The sequence below is a fragment of the Daucus carota genome, chromosome 5 (assembly GCF_001625215.2).
Source record: "Daucus carota subsp. sativus chromosome 5, DH1 v3.0, whole genome shotgun sequence".
NCBI classification, from domain to species: domain Eukaryota; kingdom Viridiplantae; phylum Streptophyta; class Magnoliopsida; order Apiales; family Apiaceae; genus Daucus; species Daucus carota.
Window position 1 is genome coordinate 3,088,988 of NC_030385.2, and position 21,096 is coordinate 3,110,083.

Consider the following 21,096-nt stretch of genomic DNA (forward strand, 5'->3'; position numbering starts at 1 on the left):
TTTATATATAGCAAACTTGCACCGACCATAATGCACAAAATTAGAAGCAATTTTTCACCTCTGCCCTTGTGGGGTACTTCTTTCAACACCATAGGACCTCCTTTTGCATTCTTCGTTCCATTTACCCGATCCTTCAGAGATGAGTCTATATCTCTTGGCTCAAAACATCAGCATTCTTGGACCCCAATCGTTCAATATTTTGTGGACTTCATAGACATAGGACACACACACACACGGGTCCTACTCTACTAGAAACCAAATTAAAATAAAAACCTACAAACTAGTGATTAGAACAATTAGGCTTAATGACCTTTTAGCCCTCAAAGTATGGGTGGAAGTTCCGATGCGGTCTCGAAGTCTAAAAACGTACCTTTCGACCCTCAAAGTATTTTTGTCGTACCTTTTAGCCCTTTTAAAAATACCGGTATAAATTGGGGGATAAACTTGACAATTCATATTCGGGGTAAAGTTTGGGCGTACCTTTTAACCGTTAAAGTATACATCTCGTTCCTTTTAACCCCTAAAGAATACATTAAAATACATTAGATGTTCCTTTTAGCCCTTAATGTTTAATGCCCCTTTTAACCCTCACGTGTGAAATGTCAACTTTGTCCACCCTGTTATATACCGGTATACGCCATAAGGGCTAAAAGGTACGACAAAGATACTTTGTGGGTCTAAAGGTACGTTTTTAAACTTCAAGGCCGCATCAGAATTTACACCCAAACTTCAAGGGCTAAAAGGTCATTAAGCCGAACAATTATATTTAGTGATTGATTCATTTTTTTCACTTAAATAAATACATATATACACATTACTTTCCGATCATCACGAGCACAGTTAATTCCGGCCATCACTAAACTCAACGATTTAGTACAAATAGGGGACAATAATTTATTTATTTATTTAAAAATACAATAAAAAGAGCATATATTCGTTAGATTGTATAGATGTGAAGGTGGGAAAAGAGATGAGGGTCTGCAAAGAGGCTGGTGGCGAATATGAACCGAGATGAAGAGAGAAAGAAGAAGGAAGCCATGAGCGGAGGGGTGGAGTAGGCCGCAGTATGTTTGAAGAAGTGGTAGAACAACGGTGGAGATGGTGATGGGCACACAGCTAGCTAGTTTGTAGGTTTATAGTTAACAGTGGTTTGTATTTGAGCAAATGCCTTGTATATATAGGGTCTTGTTCAAATGAAAACCTATGTTATTGTGAGATATTGGATCCATTCCTGATCACTCATTTTATATCTTATATCATTCTATCACCACACATTAGTTTTTAATATTTAAATATTTTATCACCATCTTCATTCTAACTCCACCACCTGCCACCCCAACCACCATTTCGAGCCACCACCACCTCCGACGACCACCATAAAATCACAATCGGCAAAAATAAAATCACCACCGTCAAACCAAAAATCACCATCGGAAAATAAAAAAAATCGGCTTGAGAAATGAAATCATAATGAATGTAAAATATCTATATAATTATGAGATGGGATAGAGCATAAATAAATACACCTTAACTACAAAAACAAAAAAGTTAAAATAGCTTTAAAAAATTGAGTTGTGTTAAATAGACGACAAGACCCCTTATTTATACAAAAAAATTGAAAAAATTAAGATTTTTTGATAACAAGTTGAATTCTTAAATTTTTTTTTATTGTGGGACAAGTATATAGGTTTTCCTCCTATTTCCTTTGCCTTCTTCTTTATTTTTCCTTTTTCAATTTGAATTCGTGTTTTATTGAATTTCCTACAAATACATTAAAAATAATCAATTAACCAACAAGATTATCGAAAAAAACAAACAATAAGTATACAAAAAGATATCCACAAGTTAGTTGTGTTAGACTCCCTCCCCAGCTTGGCACACTTGTCTTTATTAGTAGAATTCGAATAACAAAATTTTTATAAACAAATCCAAAATATGAGTTTTAAGGACATTGAAATATATGACATGTGAGACTAGTCTCCATAATATCCTAAAAAAAGAAACCAAATAAAATCAAAATATCATCCAAATACATGAGTATAGTATAAATAATTCTTTAAAACATCCTAAAGTGATAAATTGTTGGTTAACCATTACTAGGAAGTGAACTGAAAAGGCGTCCAAGGGAGACTAACCATCATGTCTGCATGATTCACAGACTAGTTACTTATTTTGTTTATACAAACTAATAAAACCTTACAGTTTTGTGATAGCAAAGAAAGACTCAAATAGCAATAAAATGTTTCAGAGCAGGCATGTACTGATGATAAAATAGAAACCTTATGCAGAAAATAAGGCTGCTGCATCAGAGAATCAGTTTTTATCTTGAGTACTGTTCAGATCGGGAAGCTGGGGTTGGTGAGCTTGGTGGAATCCAGAAGGAGGCACCTGATGAGCTTCCTGAATTCCATCAGCAGAGACCGGAGCCTCTTCAGATGCAGCAGGAGGAACAGTCTTGCCCAGATTTTTTGGATGTTTGAAACTGCATGCTGGCCCCTCCTTGCAAACTAAAATGGGGGCAGCCGCATGGATGAAGACACGAGAAGAAATAAGGGCTTGGATTAAAAGTTTTTATATAAAATGGAAGGCTGAGATTAGATCTCATATCTCACATTAGTTGGGGTTTTCATTTGAGCATTTGCTTAAATAAATAATGTACATCAATTTGCTAACACTGTTATAGACCTGTGGTTGTTGGTTTCAGTATACATTTAGTTGTGGGTTTAAGATGTTATTTGTGATATCAAAGCCTCGCCTCGTCGGAAGTGCAGAAGCACTATCTGAGTTTCGTAAATATGTATGAGCTAGCTTGATGAGGACATCAAACGTATAAAAATGAGTATTTGTGACATTTCATATAAGTTTAATAAAGAGTATATAAGACCTTTATAAACACAATCAATAACTAATTTATATTAATTTGCTAGCACTTTTGGATCCATCGGTGGTGGGTTGTTGGTGTGGTATGCATTTAATTGTGGGTTTGGGATGTTATAAAATGCCGGGCTTGTGCATTATCAAAGTTGTAGTATTTAAGTCAATGTGTTTCGGTTTATTTTCGAATTCAGAACTTGTTCTGATTATCGAAAAACACTCAAGATTTGAACAGGGTTGACACATATGGTATTCATAGCGAGGTCTTGAAATCTTGATTAGTCAAGTTGTCAAATGTTAGGACACGAAGGCTTATGGTATTATCCCACAATGGCAAGAGTTCGAAGGTAGGGATACGAAGCCGATATTTCCCCACAAAACTAGATGTACGATCTGGATCTATGGAATATCTATATCGGCGTGACGAGGATGCCAAGATTTTAAATGGGGGAGACCTGCCTTATTTCGACTGTTGCTAATATGAGCTGGGCTACCACAATTGCTTCTATATTTGGACATTTACCTCCAAGCAATCGTTTTAATAGATCCTGGATACAACTGAGTTGGTTTAAGGAGATCAGTCCACATAGGTTAGGTGAAGTAGCGGATGATGAGATCATGCATCATACTCGATGTTATTTGATGCAGATGCTTGGGTGGTTACTATTTACATGCCATGCCGATAAAATTTGTCTAAGATCTTGATATTTTGGAGGTTATGCTTGGGGTCTAGCTGTATTCACGTGTCTAGAGAGGAAGATTTTTTGCAATGGTTGCAAAGTTGATGTTGAGGAGGTTGTTGGGGGCTTACTATACTATTATATCTCTGGACATGGGACAGACCGGGTATTCTAATGCCTATCCGTACCAACGTTCCTCTAGTTGATTATGCTTTCTCAACTGTGCAGTCTCTTGAACCACATGGAGTGATGAGGTACATAATTTATGTAGTTTTACCGTCTTTTCAAATTTATCTCTCCAAATCTTAGACCTGCTTATAAAATTACTGATATATATTCATTGTTTTCTTATCATGTTTATAGGTGACTTGTTGGTCGTTCATTTCTGGAGAAGGCTAGTCACACTCTTCGCGGACTATCCTAAATGAGCTTGCTCCAGTTTATTTCTTATGAAAGCCTTATCCTTATGATATTGATATACTGCCATCATACTGTTTATCTAATCGCCCCGTCTCTGGCGCTAACGGGATTCTATGATTTGTGTTCATATCGTGAAGACACATTTGCCAGATAGAGTTGCCAAACTGTTTGGGATGGTACATCACAATACTGATGATTAAGTTGATTGTCGGTGATTTCATAGTGTTTGAGTATATGCCTTGGTATCGTGAGAGGACTTTGAGGTTCATTACTCGTTTGGGTGCACTTCATGTCTAGCTAGTATGTATTAGAGTAATTTACAGTTTGCACCCTATAAGTTTAAGTGCCTTTTCGATTTGGTCTCAAACAAAATTTTTTGTCAATACGCACCCTAATGTTTAAAAAGTGCTTCAATATGCACCTCTTTGACCATATTCCGTTAAGTTGCCTGTTAAAATTTACGGCGGTAGAGGCAAAACAATAATTTGTATGGAAAGAATCATTAGAAGGAAGTCTACAAAATTACTGTTTTACCTCTGCAACCGTTAACTGGAAACGTGTATGGGCTTTATGAAAATATAACTAAAAACTTACCGTGTTTTTTCTCTCTACAATTTTCACTTCACTTGTATTTTCAACTACATACTACTACAACGAACAAACTTATTTATAGGCTACACAAGACATGCACGCATCATGGCTTACATATACTGCATTTAATAGAAGTCTACTAACTGATATATATGTGTACCAGCATAGTCTACAACCTACCTTATTTCCTCAAAGACTTGTGTAGCTGCACTTTGGTTTCCTTCAGCCCACCTTATATTTAGGAGCTCTCTGTCTCTTTCACATTTGCCAGCCACCTTTTTCCCCTGGAACGTACATGACCAACTCCTTAAGCTATATATTTTAAACTTTATCTCCAAGCTGTAGTTTTTTTTTTATTCTTTTACACACATATAGATAATATAACATATTCAAACTTATTAGTAAATAAGAGTTTGATTTCTAACACTCCCCCTCAAACTCGAATTTCCATTCCGAGCTTCTTTTTCTTTCGCTTTGTGAAAAATTCCCCACTGCAACGAGTTCATGAATATATCATCTAAAATTTCTTTGGGTATATATGTAGTTAACTTGTCTTGTAATTTTGTGATGCACAGATTCCCGAATTTTGTTGCTTTCATCGATTGCCTTAACACAAAACACTAAATCATCAACAGTTATTTGTATCGGTACAGTCAACTTGACGGAGGATGGTTGAAAGGGTGCATATCGAAGCGCTTTTTAAACATTGGGGTGGATATTGACAAGAAATATTGTTTCAGACCAAATTGAAAAGCGCTTAAACTTATGGGGTGCAACCTGTAAATTACTCTATGTACTATTATACATACTATCATCTCTTCATTTTTTGTGAGTTGTTTTATAAGCCGCAGTAGTAGTAGTATATATTTGTTGTAATAGTTGTGGTTTGATTTTTTTTTTCTTATTCGTTCGCTTTTTAAGTTTAAACAAAATACGATATAGCGTTTTAAAATATGCCAAACCAAGAATGATGTAGCATTTTAAATATGCCAAACTTGAGTTTGTATATGTATATAGAACATTGGAAATCGTAGTTTAAGAATATTTGCAGAAAAATATTTTAAAAGTTGTTTTGAAAACAGAAAATGAAAAATATTTTGGGGGTAATTTTTTCTTTTTCAAAAATGACCATGTAAAAGAGAGAAACTCTAAAATCATTCATCACTCAAAACCTGGAACAGAATGATAGACCATCCACTACAAGGACGTTGGCTAAAATTGTGATAAAATAATATAAAATACCGCTTATGTGAAATTTTGTGAACTTGTAGACGTTATGCTTTGATGGTTCTGTATACAATAATCGACTATATTTTAAAAGTAGTACGTTATTATTATTTCAAGTTATATATAAAATATATTATTTTATTATGGTAATAAACGATGTGGAACTTCTTACAGTATTTCTAAATTCGACAAATATAACCCATGTCTCAGGGGTTGATTAAATTTTAAGACAATGGAAATACGTAGTTGGAGTGAAGGATTTTTCACATATTCAATATATTTCTTTTATGGTATCATTTATCCAATTTTAGCCAAGGATTTTGAAGGGTTAGACCGAGATGCTATTACATTGCAAATTTTAAAGCTTTCACACTAACATAATGATTTATATATCCAGACACATCTTGTTGGCCATGACATGACAATACTATTATTAAAATAATACTCCCTCCGTTTCAATTTACATGTCCACTTCGAAGAAAATTTTTTGTTTCAAATTACTTGTCCAATTCAACTTTCAATGCAAAATCATATTTCAAAAGTCAATTCTACTCCACATATCTCTTATTTATATTTCCCAGATCAATCTCACTCCACATATTTTGATCATTTAATGCAATTAATTTGTGAACAACCACTTTTCTTAAACTGTGTAATTTTTCTAAGGTGAACATCTAATTTGAAACGGAGGGAGTAATAAATTCCAACTTACGATCTGTTGATTGAGGATAATTAATCAACAAAGATAAGTTCGTGGCCGATTATCAAGATCTAATATGGTGGTTGATCGATGAAGAACCCGCCAGAGTGCGATGGTTATGTGTTAATTGGCGGACAAAATGAAAGGGATTGTAGGGTGATTATTTGCTCTCAACTTTTTGATCTATTTCATAAGCCTAAATACCATCTAATTATACATGAATTCATACGTAATTTTTGAAGTTCAAGAAACCTAACCTATTCGAGGTAGGTTTTTTGTGGATGGGCCTATCGCTAAGGTAGTGGCAATAATCCAGACAAGTCCTTTAGAGTCTTTTGAAGAGGAGGTTCCAATATGATCGGAGGAAGTGTGCATCACCCTAAGACCCTGCATAAGGGTCAATAGCTTGTTCCAACTAAGTAACTAACCGTATGTAGTAGCTTGTAGTAGCTTGTTCCAACTAGGTAACTAACTGTACATGAGAATATCCTAGAAAATATCCTAGAAGAAGACACATGATATATATAGTCATGACCATATCTTAGCGTGTGTAGATGAACCCTTACCCCCGGTGAGCTTAGCCCACTAGAATAAATGGTAAGGTCTCTCCTTAAACACCATGACATATATATGATCATCTTAATCCCGGATGAGGATGACTCATTAGATAAGATATGTGATCATCTTCGATTATCCGCGGAAGACCTTCAACAAATAATATGATCATCTCAAGAACCTGCATGAGCATAACATGATAAAATATATGATCTAAGATTATAGATCATTATCATAATTTCTCATCGAATAACCTCCGTTATAAGGTTTTCAAGTATTTTATTGAGCATACCCCTCATGGATAGGCGGTCTTCCAACACAAGCCTATTAATGTATCACAACCATTTATCTTCTTCATCGATGATCCCCTAAGAGTAGTGTGCTTTCTCATTTTCAATTTCCTACAGCCCCCACCCTTTCAGGAAGGAAGGGCTCATTCTTTTCTCGATTTTGATTTCCTGTTTTATTTGCCCTCTGTTGTAAACAACGGCCACTATGAGCCCATCCGATCCATTAAAACATAATTAAATTTTGGCTATTGACACAATGTCCAGCAGAATAATTATGAAAGAAACATAAGTCATGAATCATGACTAGCATGAACCCATTGATAACCAACATTATACAAACCTGCATTTATCATAAGGTCGTATCATTCTCAAAATGTTGAATTCAATCGAAAATTATGAATAGAGTATCTCGCTTCTATTCAAGACTATTTGGGGGTAGTTTGACCCCAAGTCTAAAAGAGGTGCTGTAACCAATATCTAATACCAACATATCTTCTCTTGTAGCCTTTAAAGAAAATTTTCATATAATTGCCTCCCTTATTTCGCAACATTGAGATCTTAATACGACATAAAGCTCATTTTCATGATCGAAAGCCCTTGACTTTAACATGATGCTTGAGAATCTCCATGTGACATTCACAAGCATTGCCTTTAAATAAATTATAAATCTCGAATATATGAGGTTTAAACCCTCTCATAATATGAGATTTGAAATTTAAAAATATATAATTATTTAATGATATATGGGCATAAATATATATACGTACAGTGTAATATATACAATATTGAAGATAACCTAATTTGTTGTGGAAAGAAATCTAATTAATTAGGAACAAAAATAGCCTATTATATCAAAACAACATAAGTATATTATGGAAATTGTGGCCTTCAAGCCACTAAACCTTAAAAACAACTAATTCTAACAAAGAAGTTTGAAGTTTCTATAATTTATCATAACCCAAGTTTTTTGGACAAAAACTCCTATACCTAATTGAAATATAAGGCTCTCAAATCCTGTATAAAAAACTAACCCTCAATCAAAATTATGTCTTTTAACTTGATTGTCAACTTAGCGTGAGATATGTAGACAACTCATAAGAACCGACAGGCTCTACAATTATATGTTACAAGGGTAATGAAAAGTCGAACATTAATGCACGCACGTACTAAATGGCAGAAATGTGAAAAGCCCAAGAGTCATCCAATACATAACAATTAACATAGAATAATATTGTTAATTATCCATTTTACTGGAATATTAGAATTGAAAATGATCAGATGGAAACTAAATCAAGTATGCTTAATGGTCCTTAAAAGTTTGTGACGGGTGATGAGCAGAATGTAAAGAGAAATTACAAGGCATGTGTTTAGATAAAGTTGAATCCATTCGGGGTATGGAGAAAATTCTGCTGGTTGATAAAAAGAGAGTATATATTAGCAAATTCGAATCCAAATATATAGACTAACATAAACCATATAAAAGATCAATCAAGTTAAATTATCTAAACCTGGGCCATGTGTATTATAATTGTATAGATGGTTATATCTGCGATTGAATCCAAACAATTGCAATAACCATAATGCATAAAATAGAAGCACTTATCTGCCTCAGGCCTTCCAAGGTAGTTTTGTTTCCTAAGCTTCCTATCTTTCAAATCTATAGGACACTACAAGAAAAGCAGCTACATCAACATTTTGTGTGTGTCCCTATGAGTTCAAGAATCCGGAGATGTAGGAAACAAGTCAGGAGATTGGGTTCTGGAAATGTAGGAAATTAACAAATCAAGCAGCTGGGGCTCAGCATTGTTTGAGGTACCCAATGGATTGCCATACAAACCTTTGTTAGCATTGTCTTCCAGCACAGAGGGTGGCACTTCTGTCATTCCGTTGCCAGGGAGAAGTGCATACTGCCCATGAGAGTTGCACTGCTGAATCTGAGTTGGATAGGTCAACTTTTGGACTACATCAGCACCGGAATTTTAGGAGCTAGGTTTGAACAACAGAGGTGTGTTGTTTGGTGTTTTTGTTCTTGATTGTTTTGGGGGAGTTGGAAGAACAAGCATCCATGACTGACATTTGGAGAGATACTTCTGTATAGGCTTCTTGTTTAGTGCATGTGGAGGTATGTTCAGATCCTTTATATATAGCAAACTTGCACCGACCATAATGCACAAAATTAGAAGCAATTTTTCACCTCTGCCCTTGTGGGGTACTTCTTTCAACACCATAGGACCTCCTTTTGCATTCTTCGTTCCATTTACCCGATCCTTCAGAGATGAGTCTATATCTCTTGGCTCAAAACATCAGCATTCTTGGACCCCAATCGTTCAATATTTTGTGGACTTCATAGACATAGGACACACACACACACGGGTCCTACTCTACTAGAAACCAAATTAAAATAAAAACCTACAAACTAGTGATTAGAACAATTAGGCTTAATGACCTTTTAGCCCTCAAAGTATGGGTGGAAGTTCCGATGCGGTCTCGAAGTCTAAAAACGTACCTTTCGACCCTCAAAGTATTTTTGTCGTACCTTTTAGCCCTTTTAAAAATACCGGTATAAATTGGGGGATAAACTTGACAATTCATATTCGGGGTAAAGTTTGGGCGTACCTTTTAACCGTTAAAGTATACATCTCGTTCCTTTTAACCCCTAAAGAATACATTAAAATACATTAGATGTTCCTTTTAGCCCTTAATGTTTAATGCCCCTTTTAACCCTCACGTGTGAAATGTCAACTTTGTCCACCCTGTTATATACCGGTATACGCCATAAGGGCTAAAAGGTACGACAAAGATACTTTGTGGGTCTAAAGGTACGTTTTTAAACTTCAAGGCCGCATCAGAATTTACACCCAAACTTCAAGGGCTAAAAGGTCATTAAGCCGAACAATTATATTTAGTGATTGATTCATTTTTTTCACTTAAATAAATACATATATACACATTACTTTCCGATCATCACGAGCACAGTTAATTCCGGCCATCACTAAACTCAACGATTTAGTACAAATAGGGGACAATAATTTATTTATTTATTTAAAAATACAATAAAAAGAGCATATATTCGTTAGATTGTATAGATGTGAAGGTGGGAAAAGAGATGAGGGTCTGCAAAGAGGCTGGTGGCGAATATGAACCGAGATGAAGAGAGAAAGAAGAAGGAAGCCATGAGCGGAGGGGTGGAGTAGGCCGCAGTATGTTTGAAGAAGTGGTAGAACAACGGTGGAGATGGTGATGGGCACACAGCTAGCTAGTTTGTAGGTTTATAGTTAACAGTGGTTTGTATTTGAGCAAATGCCTTGTATATATAGGGTCTTGTTCAAATGAAAACCTATGTTATTGTGAGATATTGGATCCATTCCTGATCACTCATTTTATATCTTATATCATTCTATCACCACACATTAGTTTTTAATATTTAAATATTTTATCACCATCTTCATTCTAACTCCACCACCTGCCACCCCAACCACCATTTCGAGCCACCACCACCTCCGACGACCACCATAAAATCACAATCGGCAAAAATAAAATCACCACCGTCAAACCAAAAATCACCATCGGAAAATAAAAAAAATCGGCTTGAGAAATGAAATCATAATGAATGTAAAATATCTATATAATTATGAGATGGGATAGAGCATAAATAAATACACCTTAACTACAAAAACAAAAAAGTTAAAATAGCTTTAAAAAATTGAGTTGTGTTAAATAGACGACAAGACCCCTTATTTATACAAAAAAATTGAAAAAATTAAGATTTTTTGATAACAAGTTGAATTCTTAAATTTTTTTTTTATTGTGGGACAAGTATATAGGTTTTCCTCCTATTTCCTTTGCCTTCTTCTTTATTTTTCCTTTTTCAATTTGAATTCGTGTTTTATTGAATTTCCTACAAATACATTAAAAATAATCAATTAACCAACAAGATTATCGAAAAAAACAAACAATAAGTATACAAAAAGATATCCACAAGTTAGTTGTGTTAGACCCCTCCCCAGCTTGGCACACTTGTCTTTATTAGTAGAATTCGAATAACAAAATTTTTATAAACAAATCCAAAATATGAGTTTTAAGGACATTGAAATATATGACATGTGAGACTAGTCTCCATAATATCCTAAAAAAAGAAACCAAATAAAATCAAAATATCATCCAAATACATGAGTATAGTATAAATAATTCTTTAAAACATCCTAAAGTGATAAATTGTTGGTTAACCATTACTAGGAAGTGAACTGAAAAGGCGTCCAAGGGAGACTAACCATCATGTCTGCATGATTCACAGACTAGTTACTTATTTTGTTTATACAAACTAATAAAACCTTACAGTTTTGTGATAGCAAAGAAAGACTCAAATAGCAATAAAATGTTTCAGAGCAGGCATGTACTGATGATAAAATAGAAACCTTATGCAGAAAATAAGGCTGCTGCATCAGAGAATCAGTTTTTATCTTGAGTACTGTTCAGATCGGGAAGCTGGGGTTGGTGAGCTTGGTGGAATCCAGAAGGAGGCACCTGATGAGCTTCCTGAATTCCATCAGCAGAGACCGGAGCCTCTTCAGATGCAGCAGGAGGAACAGTCTTGCCCAGATTTTTTGGATGTTTGAAACTGCATGCTGGCCCCTCCTTGCAAACTCCGTAGTGACCATAGAATGGACAGACCTCCATATCCTGAATCATCAGGAATAAAAAAAGGTAAGAGTGAATTGCATTTTTCATCATGCCATTGTCAAAAATCAATTTCATATAAATATTTTAGAACATTATAATTTGCATCCATGAGTATAAGAACTCTATACAAATAGCATCTTTTTTGTGTCTGTTCATCAAATTGGAGTGTTAAAATTAGTCAGCAATTACATATAAATATTTTCATATATGTTATATAGTTTAATTGATTTAATCGATCTACAGTAAATTTTGATGTTTCAACAAAAATAAGGCAAAAACTCATATAAAAAGTTATTAGTATATTACCAGTCATCTTAAGGTGGTAGAAAAAAGTTGATCAAGTAGTTTTGGAATATTGAAGGACATTAACTATAATGTTTAAACAAAAAATCAGGCAAAAACACATATAAAAAGTTATTAGTAACTCCGATATTACCCGTCATCTTAACAACCTGGTAGGAAAAAAATATCTCATTAAGTAGTTTGGAATATTGAAAGGCATGAACTAATCAATGTTTCATCAAAGTATGAGGCAAAAACACATACAGATCTTAGAGGCAGGCCTCCGTCATTTAGATCCTCTTCTTGTTTTGGAGGCACTCTTTCTTGGTTTGGGTGGAAAGGCTTGGCAGAAGCTGCTGCAGCTTTCATGGAAAAGGTTGGAGGAATTGACTCGCTCCTTTCTTTGTTTTGCCCAACAGGAACCTTCATTAAATTAAGGAAAAGAAATAGCACAGAAAATTATATCATCGAAGTTATATTCTGAATGCTTACACAGTTATATTGCCCAACAAATATATACACGGGGGGTTAAAGTATGTATATGTTCTATTGATTCTCAACAGGGAAAGCTCAAATTTAATGAGCTAACCAATTGGGACATGCAGCATAATTAAGCAGTCTAATATACTACTAATTAAATACCTGATTTCCACTCCATTCAGAGTAAGGAGAAATTGGAGCTTCTTGATACCAGTAGGGGTCAACCAGACCAATTTCGTTTACTGTTGGTCCAAATGACCAGCTTGGCATAGTATCTTCCATAGGTACATATCCAGAAAGAGGGAATCCTCCTTCCATGGTAGATGGTTCCGATTGATCAAACCAACCGTTAAAACCATAATTGCTTGAACCGTTATATGTGTAGTGAGGATAATATTCATTCATTCCCTGATGAATTGTGTAAACAATGTCGTCAGTAACATAACTTAGTCTAAAGTACTGCAAGTTAAACATCAAAATCCTTTTTTCTCAAAAGAGTAGTGTTATAATTTTGTTGAACGAGGATTAACTTATGAATTTGTTCTAAGAAATATACATGAGCAATTATAATGAAATTACAAGAACTTGACATAATTACTGCATTATGTTCAATAAGTGTTAGAGTTTCTTTAGATAACTTTAAAATTTTGAGTCTTATTTTTATATGTTAATTTTAAAGTAGTATGGTAGAGTTGTCAAGAAAAATGAATATGGAATGTATATTACGATGTCCTTGATGCTAAAAACTAAAAGGTTGAAGAAAAGAAAAATTGTACCGGAGGAATTGCTGGGCCAGGAATATTAAATCCCGAATCCGGAGTCACCACAGTTTCATCCAGACACGCTTCAGGTGTTAGATACTACAGGTATATCAGGGAAAAAAAATATAAATTGCTAACAGAATCATTCATTCATGTAGATATAGAGCTCAATATGCAAGCATCTTAATATATAATTGTCTCTAAGAAAAAAAATGTGTACAGATTTTGATATAAAGCACCTAGTTAAGCATCATGGGACGTAAGAAAATATTTATATTGTTAAAGATTACCAGATACTAAGTGGACCATATAATAATCCATTATTATTGTTCAATAGAGAAACAATAGTAATCCATTACTATTGTTGAGAAGGGCAACTATTATGATCCTTTAAAAATTGTACTTGAGAGCAACAAAATGACTTCCTAAATTTAAAGACCTAGGCAGGAATATACTGTAAACAAGAACTACAATAGAACATGTGCAAATTTAACCTCATTCACTTCTATTGCGAGGCATAGATATCTTTCTTTTTTTAATACCATAACCGGAGATTTGGGCTACAAGTCATTGTCACAAGTCTTGTCGACACAAGGTTTTGTCATGGAAACCTCAAGCAAGGATAATACAGTGTTCCCAATTTTATACTGATTCTATGATAATCGTCAAAGCCTACATGTACGAAGCTAAGACATAGTCATCCACAATCAGACAATTGCACTATATAAGATATAATCCCTGTGAACAATGGGAGTTTTGAGTCAAGAACGAAGATATCAACTTTCCACCTAGCACGATAAGAGGAACTTATGCCCAATCACAATTCTAGGCTTTAGTAAATCTAATAAATATTCTTAGTGTACCACGAGATGGGATAACTTTATGCAAAAATGATTGATGTTTTACGTGATTCTGTTAGAGTATATAAGAATCAATGTTCAAATCCAAAACCTGATCACTAGATATACGACCAAAACAAACATATAAAGAACTTGGTCTTAAGTTTCCTGCATTCTAATATATTGATTAAGGTAAATCAATTTAAAGAACAGCCAAATTAAATTATTTTATACCTGGGCCACCTGATCGTATGGATGGTTATATCTGCAATTTAATCCAAACTTGCACCGACCATAATACATAAAATAGAAGCAATTATCCACCTCTGGCCTTGTGGGGTACTTCTGGTTCCGATGCTCTCCATCTTTCAACACCATAGGACCTCCTTCGGCATTCACCTTCTTTCCATTTACCGGATCCTTCATAGCTGAGTTCTGAACCTCTTGGCTCAAACCATCAGCATTCTTGGAACCTGGCACTTCTAGTCCCTGATAATCACTAAAATTAATTGTTCCAAAACACAAGACTTTGGGTTGGTTCCGAAAATGCTGGTTGCTACTTCCCTCCATTGTCACTCAAATTAAGAACTATAACCTCTAAGCTCAGAAAACAACCCCTCTTGTTCTCTCTCTGGTTAAGCATGCACACGCAGACTTGGGAAAAATCATTCTCCAATGATGCCAATTCAAAGATAGAAAAGAAGAGTGTAGAATGTAGCATTAAATTGCAAGATCCAAAGGTAGATTTTGAAATGAGTTGCTGCAAGATAGTCATATCTACTCACATTTTTATTGCAATTCTAATCTACTTATGTATGTGACTGAGATATTAATTTAGTTAGTTAGTTGCATCATACATGGAACTGGGCCCTCTTGCCATCTTATTTTGAACATTATGTAGTTTCAAGGGTGGGTGTTTCTTGTGTGGGCCAAAAGGCTGTAGTCGGTAGAAATGAAAAAATAAGCCCAATATTAGGTATAGGCACACAAAATATATTTTAACAAGGGAGCATATCATAATTCATAATGGAGTAGCATTCTATGAATCTACCATTATTTAAATAAATGAATATCCATAAATATCACAATACATAAATAAGAAATAAACTATTTGTGTTCATGTTATTTGTGCTCCATTTTTCCATCAAAACAAAATACTTCTCTCTTGATTTCACCCAAAATATGACATGATGACAACAACAATTATCACTTCAATCAATGTAAGTATATAATAAATCTTTACTTATTCTTCTAGAATTTAATTATATGTGCATTGCTATGAATCATTTGATTTATATATGTGTGCATTTTTGTTTGTTTGTATTTTTCTTTATGTACATATTGAAATTGATATGTATATTATGTAGATGTATTATGATCGAAGTTGGATCCCTAGACAAAAAATACCCGATGGTTATGGATTTGCGGAGGAATATAATGAGGGGTTAAATATTTCATGTGGAATTTGCACGAAGCAATTCTAAGGAACCGCATGATCCAAATCTTCTTATTAGATGTCCTTACAATACATATAGAAATAAATTACACAAACTCATTCTAGATGTCGAATTCCACTTATTTGCAACCGATTTTCTAAAGAGTTATACCATATGACACTATTAAATTCAAGATTTTCTCTATAATTTTGGACAGATTTTCATAAGAGATTTTGTCATTAGTTACAATCCGATAAATTAATCAAACCACAATATATGAAACCGGGGCCGCAGTAAACTTATGACAAAAATTCATAATAAATTCTGTCGTAAGATAACTACATGCGACCAACGGAAAATTCCTTCGCAAGATCAAAACCAAATATATGACAGAAGAAATTCACAATGCACATACGACCGAAGTTCCGTTGTGAAATGGCTATCTTACGAAGAACTTCACGCCATAATTTTACCTATTATTATAATGAATTGTGGGTCCCATCACGTAAACTTACCACGCTTGGTCTTACTTATGAGCCATGTGGGAAACTGTGACGTTTTTTCGAGCTTACCACTTAAGCAAAAATGACGGAAGGTTTTCGTCATAAAGTGCTAACTTATGATGGATTTAGGCTTAGTTTCCGTCATAAATACCCGGTTTTATTGTAGTGTATGGGTAAATGGGTTGTAGGATCAAAAATCTATTTTAGTGTGTTAAAAGGAATCTATTCACGAGTGCAAGCTCTTAATTACCGGAATCTCGTTAGTATAAGTACAAAGAAAGTTATCTAGGTAGGTGGGTAGGAGAGACGAGTAAAGAACTTCATCAAAGTCATATAGTGTTAAAATCTCTCCCATCCATTGCGTGATCATAGTCACTTGACCTCATGTGGTAGACCTAATCAAGTTGGGAAGATTGATAAGAAGTCGGTGGAGATTGTCCTTTAATAATATTTACTAAATTTCTCTCCCACCAAAAATTTATTTGATAAATAAAACTCCACCAGAGTAGAGTCCTTGCACGCAACATCTTCTTCTTGTTACTCTTTCTATTTTCCTATTGTTCTTGATCTTTCTCTAACTAAGTTCAACTGTGATTGTTCTTGACTTTTTAGTAACTAACTTCAATTGTAATTTTTCTTGATCTCTCCTGCATTAAGTTCTAATGTGAATGTTCTTTTTTTCCTCCGATTAACAAATATTATAAGAAAATAACCTTATTTATTTTATTTTATATTTCATGTGATTTGTTTGTTAGGACCAGCTTGCTTGTAGTCATCGTCCTCAAATTGTCCTATATATTCCTCTACACTTCTCCATTCCAAAATCAACCAAGAGCCGGCTATGTTTGAGTTGAATGAAGCAATGCGTCCATAAAAATTTAGCATATTAAAACAGCAACACATTTTGTAATTTTTAATTTTTGAACACATATATGTAATTATTTAATTATGATAAGATTCAAAAACATTACTAAAGAAAATCATAAACATACAAGTACAAATTTAAGGAGACATAACTTGCATTTTAATCTTTTGGATAAATTATATAAATAGATTTTCTTATTACTATATTAAACTTGTCCACACATCCATTGTTATGATGAACAGCTACAATCAAAAAATTATTAATTTTATGAATAATTTCTTATTGTTTATATATATTATATTATATTATATTGTATTGTTATTGTGATTTTTTTTGTGTACACCAAATTCGAGTTGCAATCACATGATTGTTAAAACTTTAAAATGAATTGTGAAATTAATCAACCCAACCAAAATGCCATGTCTCTATAATAAAATTAAAATAAAAAATATCATTTATTAATTGATGTAGTATTCAATATAAGAAAGATAAATCATAGCTCTAAATTTGTTTGACAACATAAAACTTTTCTAATAATTAAACATAATAAATTCAAGCTACATCAACATTTTGTCCATGTCCATATGAATTCAAGAATCGGGAGATGTAGGAAACAAGTTCAGGAGCTTGGGTTCCGGAAATGTGAGAAACGTACAAATCAAGCAGCTGCGGCTCAGCATTGTTTGATGTCCCCAATGGATACAGATAAAAGCCTTTGTTACCAATAGCATTGTCTTCCAGCACAGAGGGTGGCACTTCTGTCATTCCGTTGCCAGGGAGAAGTGCATACAGCCCATGAGAGTTGCACTGCTGAATCTGAGTTGGATCAGGTCAACTTTTGGACTACATCAGCACCGGAATTTTAGGAGCTAGGTTTGAACAACAGTGGTGTGTTGTTTGGTGTTTTTGTTCTTGATTGTTTTGGGGGAGTTGGAAGAACAAGCATCCATGACTGACATTTGGAGAGATACTTCTGTATAGGCTTCTTGTTTAGTGCATGTGGAGGTATGTTCAGATCCTTTATATATAGCAAACTTGCACCGACCATAATGCACAAAATTAGAAGCAATTTTTCACCTCTGCCCTTGTGGGGTACTTCTTTCAACACCATAGGACCTCCTTTTGCATTCTTCGTTCCATTTACCCGATCCTTCAGAGATGAGTCTATATCTCTTGGCTCAAAACATCAGCATTCTTGGACCCCAATCGTTCAATATTTTGTGGACTTCATAGACATAGGACACACACACACGGATCGTACTCTACTACAAACCAAATTAAAATAAAAACCTACAAACTAGTGATTAGAACAATTAGGCTTAATGCCCATTTAGCCCTCAAAGTATGGGTGGAAGTTCCGATGCGGCCTTGAAGTTTAAAAACGTACCTTTCGACCCTCAAAGTATTTTTGGTGTACCTTTTAGCCCTTTTTAAAAATACCGGTATAAATCGGGGGATAAACTTGACAATTCATATTCGGGGTAAAGTTTGGGCGTACCTTTTAACCCTTAAAGGATACATCTCGTTCCTTTTAACCCCTAAAGAATACATTAAAATTCATTAGATGTTCCTTTTAACCCTTAATGTTTAATGCCCCTTTTAACCCTCACGTGTGAAATGTCAATTTTGTCCACCCTGTTATATACCGGTATACGCCATAAGGGCTAAAAGGTACGACAAAGATACTTTCAGGGTCGAAAGGTTCGTTTTTAAACTTCGAGGCCGCATCAGATGTTACACCCAAACTTCAAGGGTTAAAAGGTCATTAAGCCGAACAATTATATTTAGTGATTGTTTCATTTTCTTCACTTAATTAAATACATATATACATATTACCTTCCGATCATCACCAGCACAGTTAATTCCGGCCATCACTAAACTCAACGATTTAGTACAAATAGGGGAGAATAATTTATTTATTTAATTAAAAATACAATAAAAAGAGCATATATTCGTTAAAAGATTGTATAGATGTGGAGGTGGGAAAAGAGATGAGGGTCAGCAAAGAGGCTGGTGGCGAATATGAACAGAGATGAAGAGAGAAAGAAGAAGGAAGCCATGAGCAGAGGGGTGGAGTAGGCCGCAGTATGTTTGAAGAAGTGGTAGAACAACGGTGGAGATGGTGATGGGCATATAGCTGGTTTGTACGTTTATAGTTAACAGTGGTTTGTATTTAAGCAAATGCCTTATATATATAGGGTCTTGTTCAAATGAAAACCTATGTTATTATGAGATATTGGATCCATTCCTGATCACTCATTTTATATCATATATCAGTCTATCACCACACATTAGTTTTTAATATTTAAATATTTTATCTCCATCTTCATTCTAACTCCACCACCTGCCACCCCAACCACCATCGACCACCATTTCGAGCCACCACCACCTCCGACGACCACCATAAAAGCACCATCGGCAAATATAAAATCACCAACGTCAAACCAAAAATCACCACCGGAAAATCAAAAATAACGGCTTGAAAAATGAAATCATAATGAATGTAAAATATCTATATAATTATGAGATGGGATAGAGCATAAATAAATACACCTTAACTACAAAAACAAAAAATTTAAAATAGCTTTAAAAATTGAGCTGTGTTAAATAGACGATAAGAGCCCTCTATTTATACAAAAAAATTGAAACAATTAAGATATTTTTATAACAAGTTGAATTCTTAAAATATTTTTTTTATTGTGGGACAAGTATATAGGTTTTCCTCCTATTTCCTTTGCCTTCTTCTTTATTTTTCCTTTTTCAATTTGAATTCCTGTTTTATTGAATTTCCTACAAAATACATTGAAAATAATCAATTAACCAACAAGATTATCGAAAAAAACAAACAATAAGTACACAAAAAGATATCCACAAGTTAGTTGTGTTAGACTCGGTCCCGAGCTTGGCACACTTATTAGTAGAATTCGAATTTACGCGGTTATGAGTGGGGCGGTTCAAAACTCTTGGTAAAAAATCGCTCACTGATGTTTGTATTCAAATAGATATAAAATATGCACTTATCAAATTCGTTAATAAGGAGATTTTCTCTTTTCTTATCAAATCGACCCCATCTCTCTTTTTTCTTTGATTTTTTTAATTGAGTATGTGGTATATGTTTTCTCAAGTTTTCTATAGCATAATCATACACCTCCCACTTCAACTTATAAGGTTGATTCCAATGGAGTTATTTATTGATAGGGGAGGAGGTTAACTCTCTGTTAAAATGTTCAAGTAATTGTAGGCACTTACTAGTGAAGTCAAATCTTATACCTTTAGAAAGGAGATGGGTCAATATTGTTGCCTTTTTACTGGCCCCCATAATGAAAGGCTATAAGAACGGGTATGACCTAAGAATGAAACAATTTATCATATATATTTTGATGGAGATAGATTAGCAATGAGTTCTATTTTTTCTATATAGACTTCTATAAGCCTCACAAAAATTTTATGACAATGCACAATCATGTCCCTAACCACAGTAGTAAAAATTCATATAATGAACAAAAGATTCAAACAATGTCTCACTCATCTACAAATTTAATATATATATTACCCCCACTAACATTTGTCCATAATTTTTAATTATTAGTTATTAACAGTTAGGATGGTTGTAACACCGGTTTAATAATATTCGTAGTTCATGGTCACGGTTTAGGAGGTCTTTCATTTTAACTATTAAATTGATATTTCTGGCACAATACTAGCTAGCCCCTTCCACGTAGATATTAAAAAATTAAACATACTCGAAAGACCAACATATTACCATCCAAAACTCAGCGAGCAATTGCAATCAAATTAGGACTTGAATTTATAGATGATAGTACTAGAAAATGACTCTCGTAACTCTGGTAAGTTGTTACACTTGTTTGTATAAAAGGAAAAAATTATTTTCACATTAGTGTCTCTGTCTAAG

At 34.2% G+C, this 21,096-nt stretch overlaps 1 protein-coding gene across 1 annotated transcript; it reads right to left on the bottom strand.

Moving 5' to 3' along the window:
* Positions 1 to 11,786: 11,786 nt before the first annotated feature.
* Positions 11,787 to 14,949, bottom strand: LOC108221172 (zinc finger CCCH domain-containing protein 34-like). Its single transcript, XM_017395069.2, has 5 exons — positions 14,614 to 14,949; positions 13,556 to 13,639; positions 12,942 to 13,187; positions 12,564 to 12,722; positions 11,787 to 12,017 (listed from the first exon to the last, which is right to left on the bottom strand). Exons 1-5 carry the CDS (start codon positions 14,947 to 14,949, stop codon positions 11,787 to 11,789), a joined length of 1,056 nt encoding a protein of 351 aa, XP_017250558.2.
* Between the last annotated feature and the right edge of the window lie 6,147 nt (positions 14,950 to 21,096).

Coding starts and splice junctions, on each gene's coding strand:
- LOC108221172 (XM_017395069.2), bottom strand. CDS start 14,949: ATGGAGGGAAGTAGCAACCAGCATTTTCGGAACCAACCCAAAGTCTTG. Junction 13,640..14,613: donor CATACGATCAGGTGGCCCAG/GTATAAAATAAT, acceptor ATATACCTGTAG/TATCTAACACCTGAAGCGTG. Junction 12,018..12,563: donor GAGGCCTGCCTCTAAGATCT/GTATGTGTTTTT, acceptor CTGATGATTCAG/GATATGGAGGTCTGTCCATT.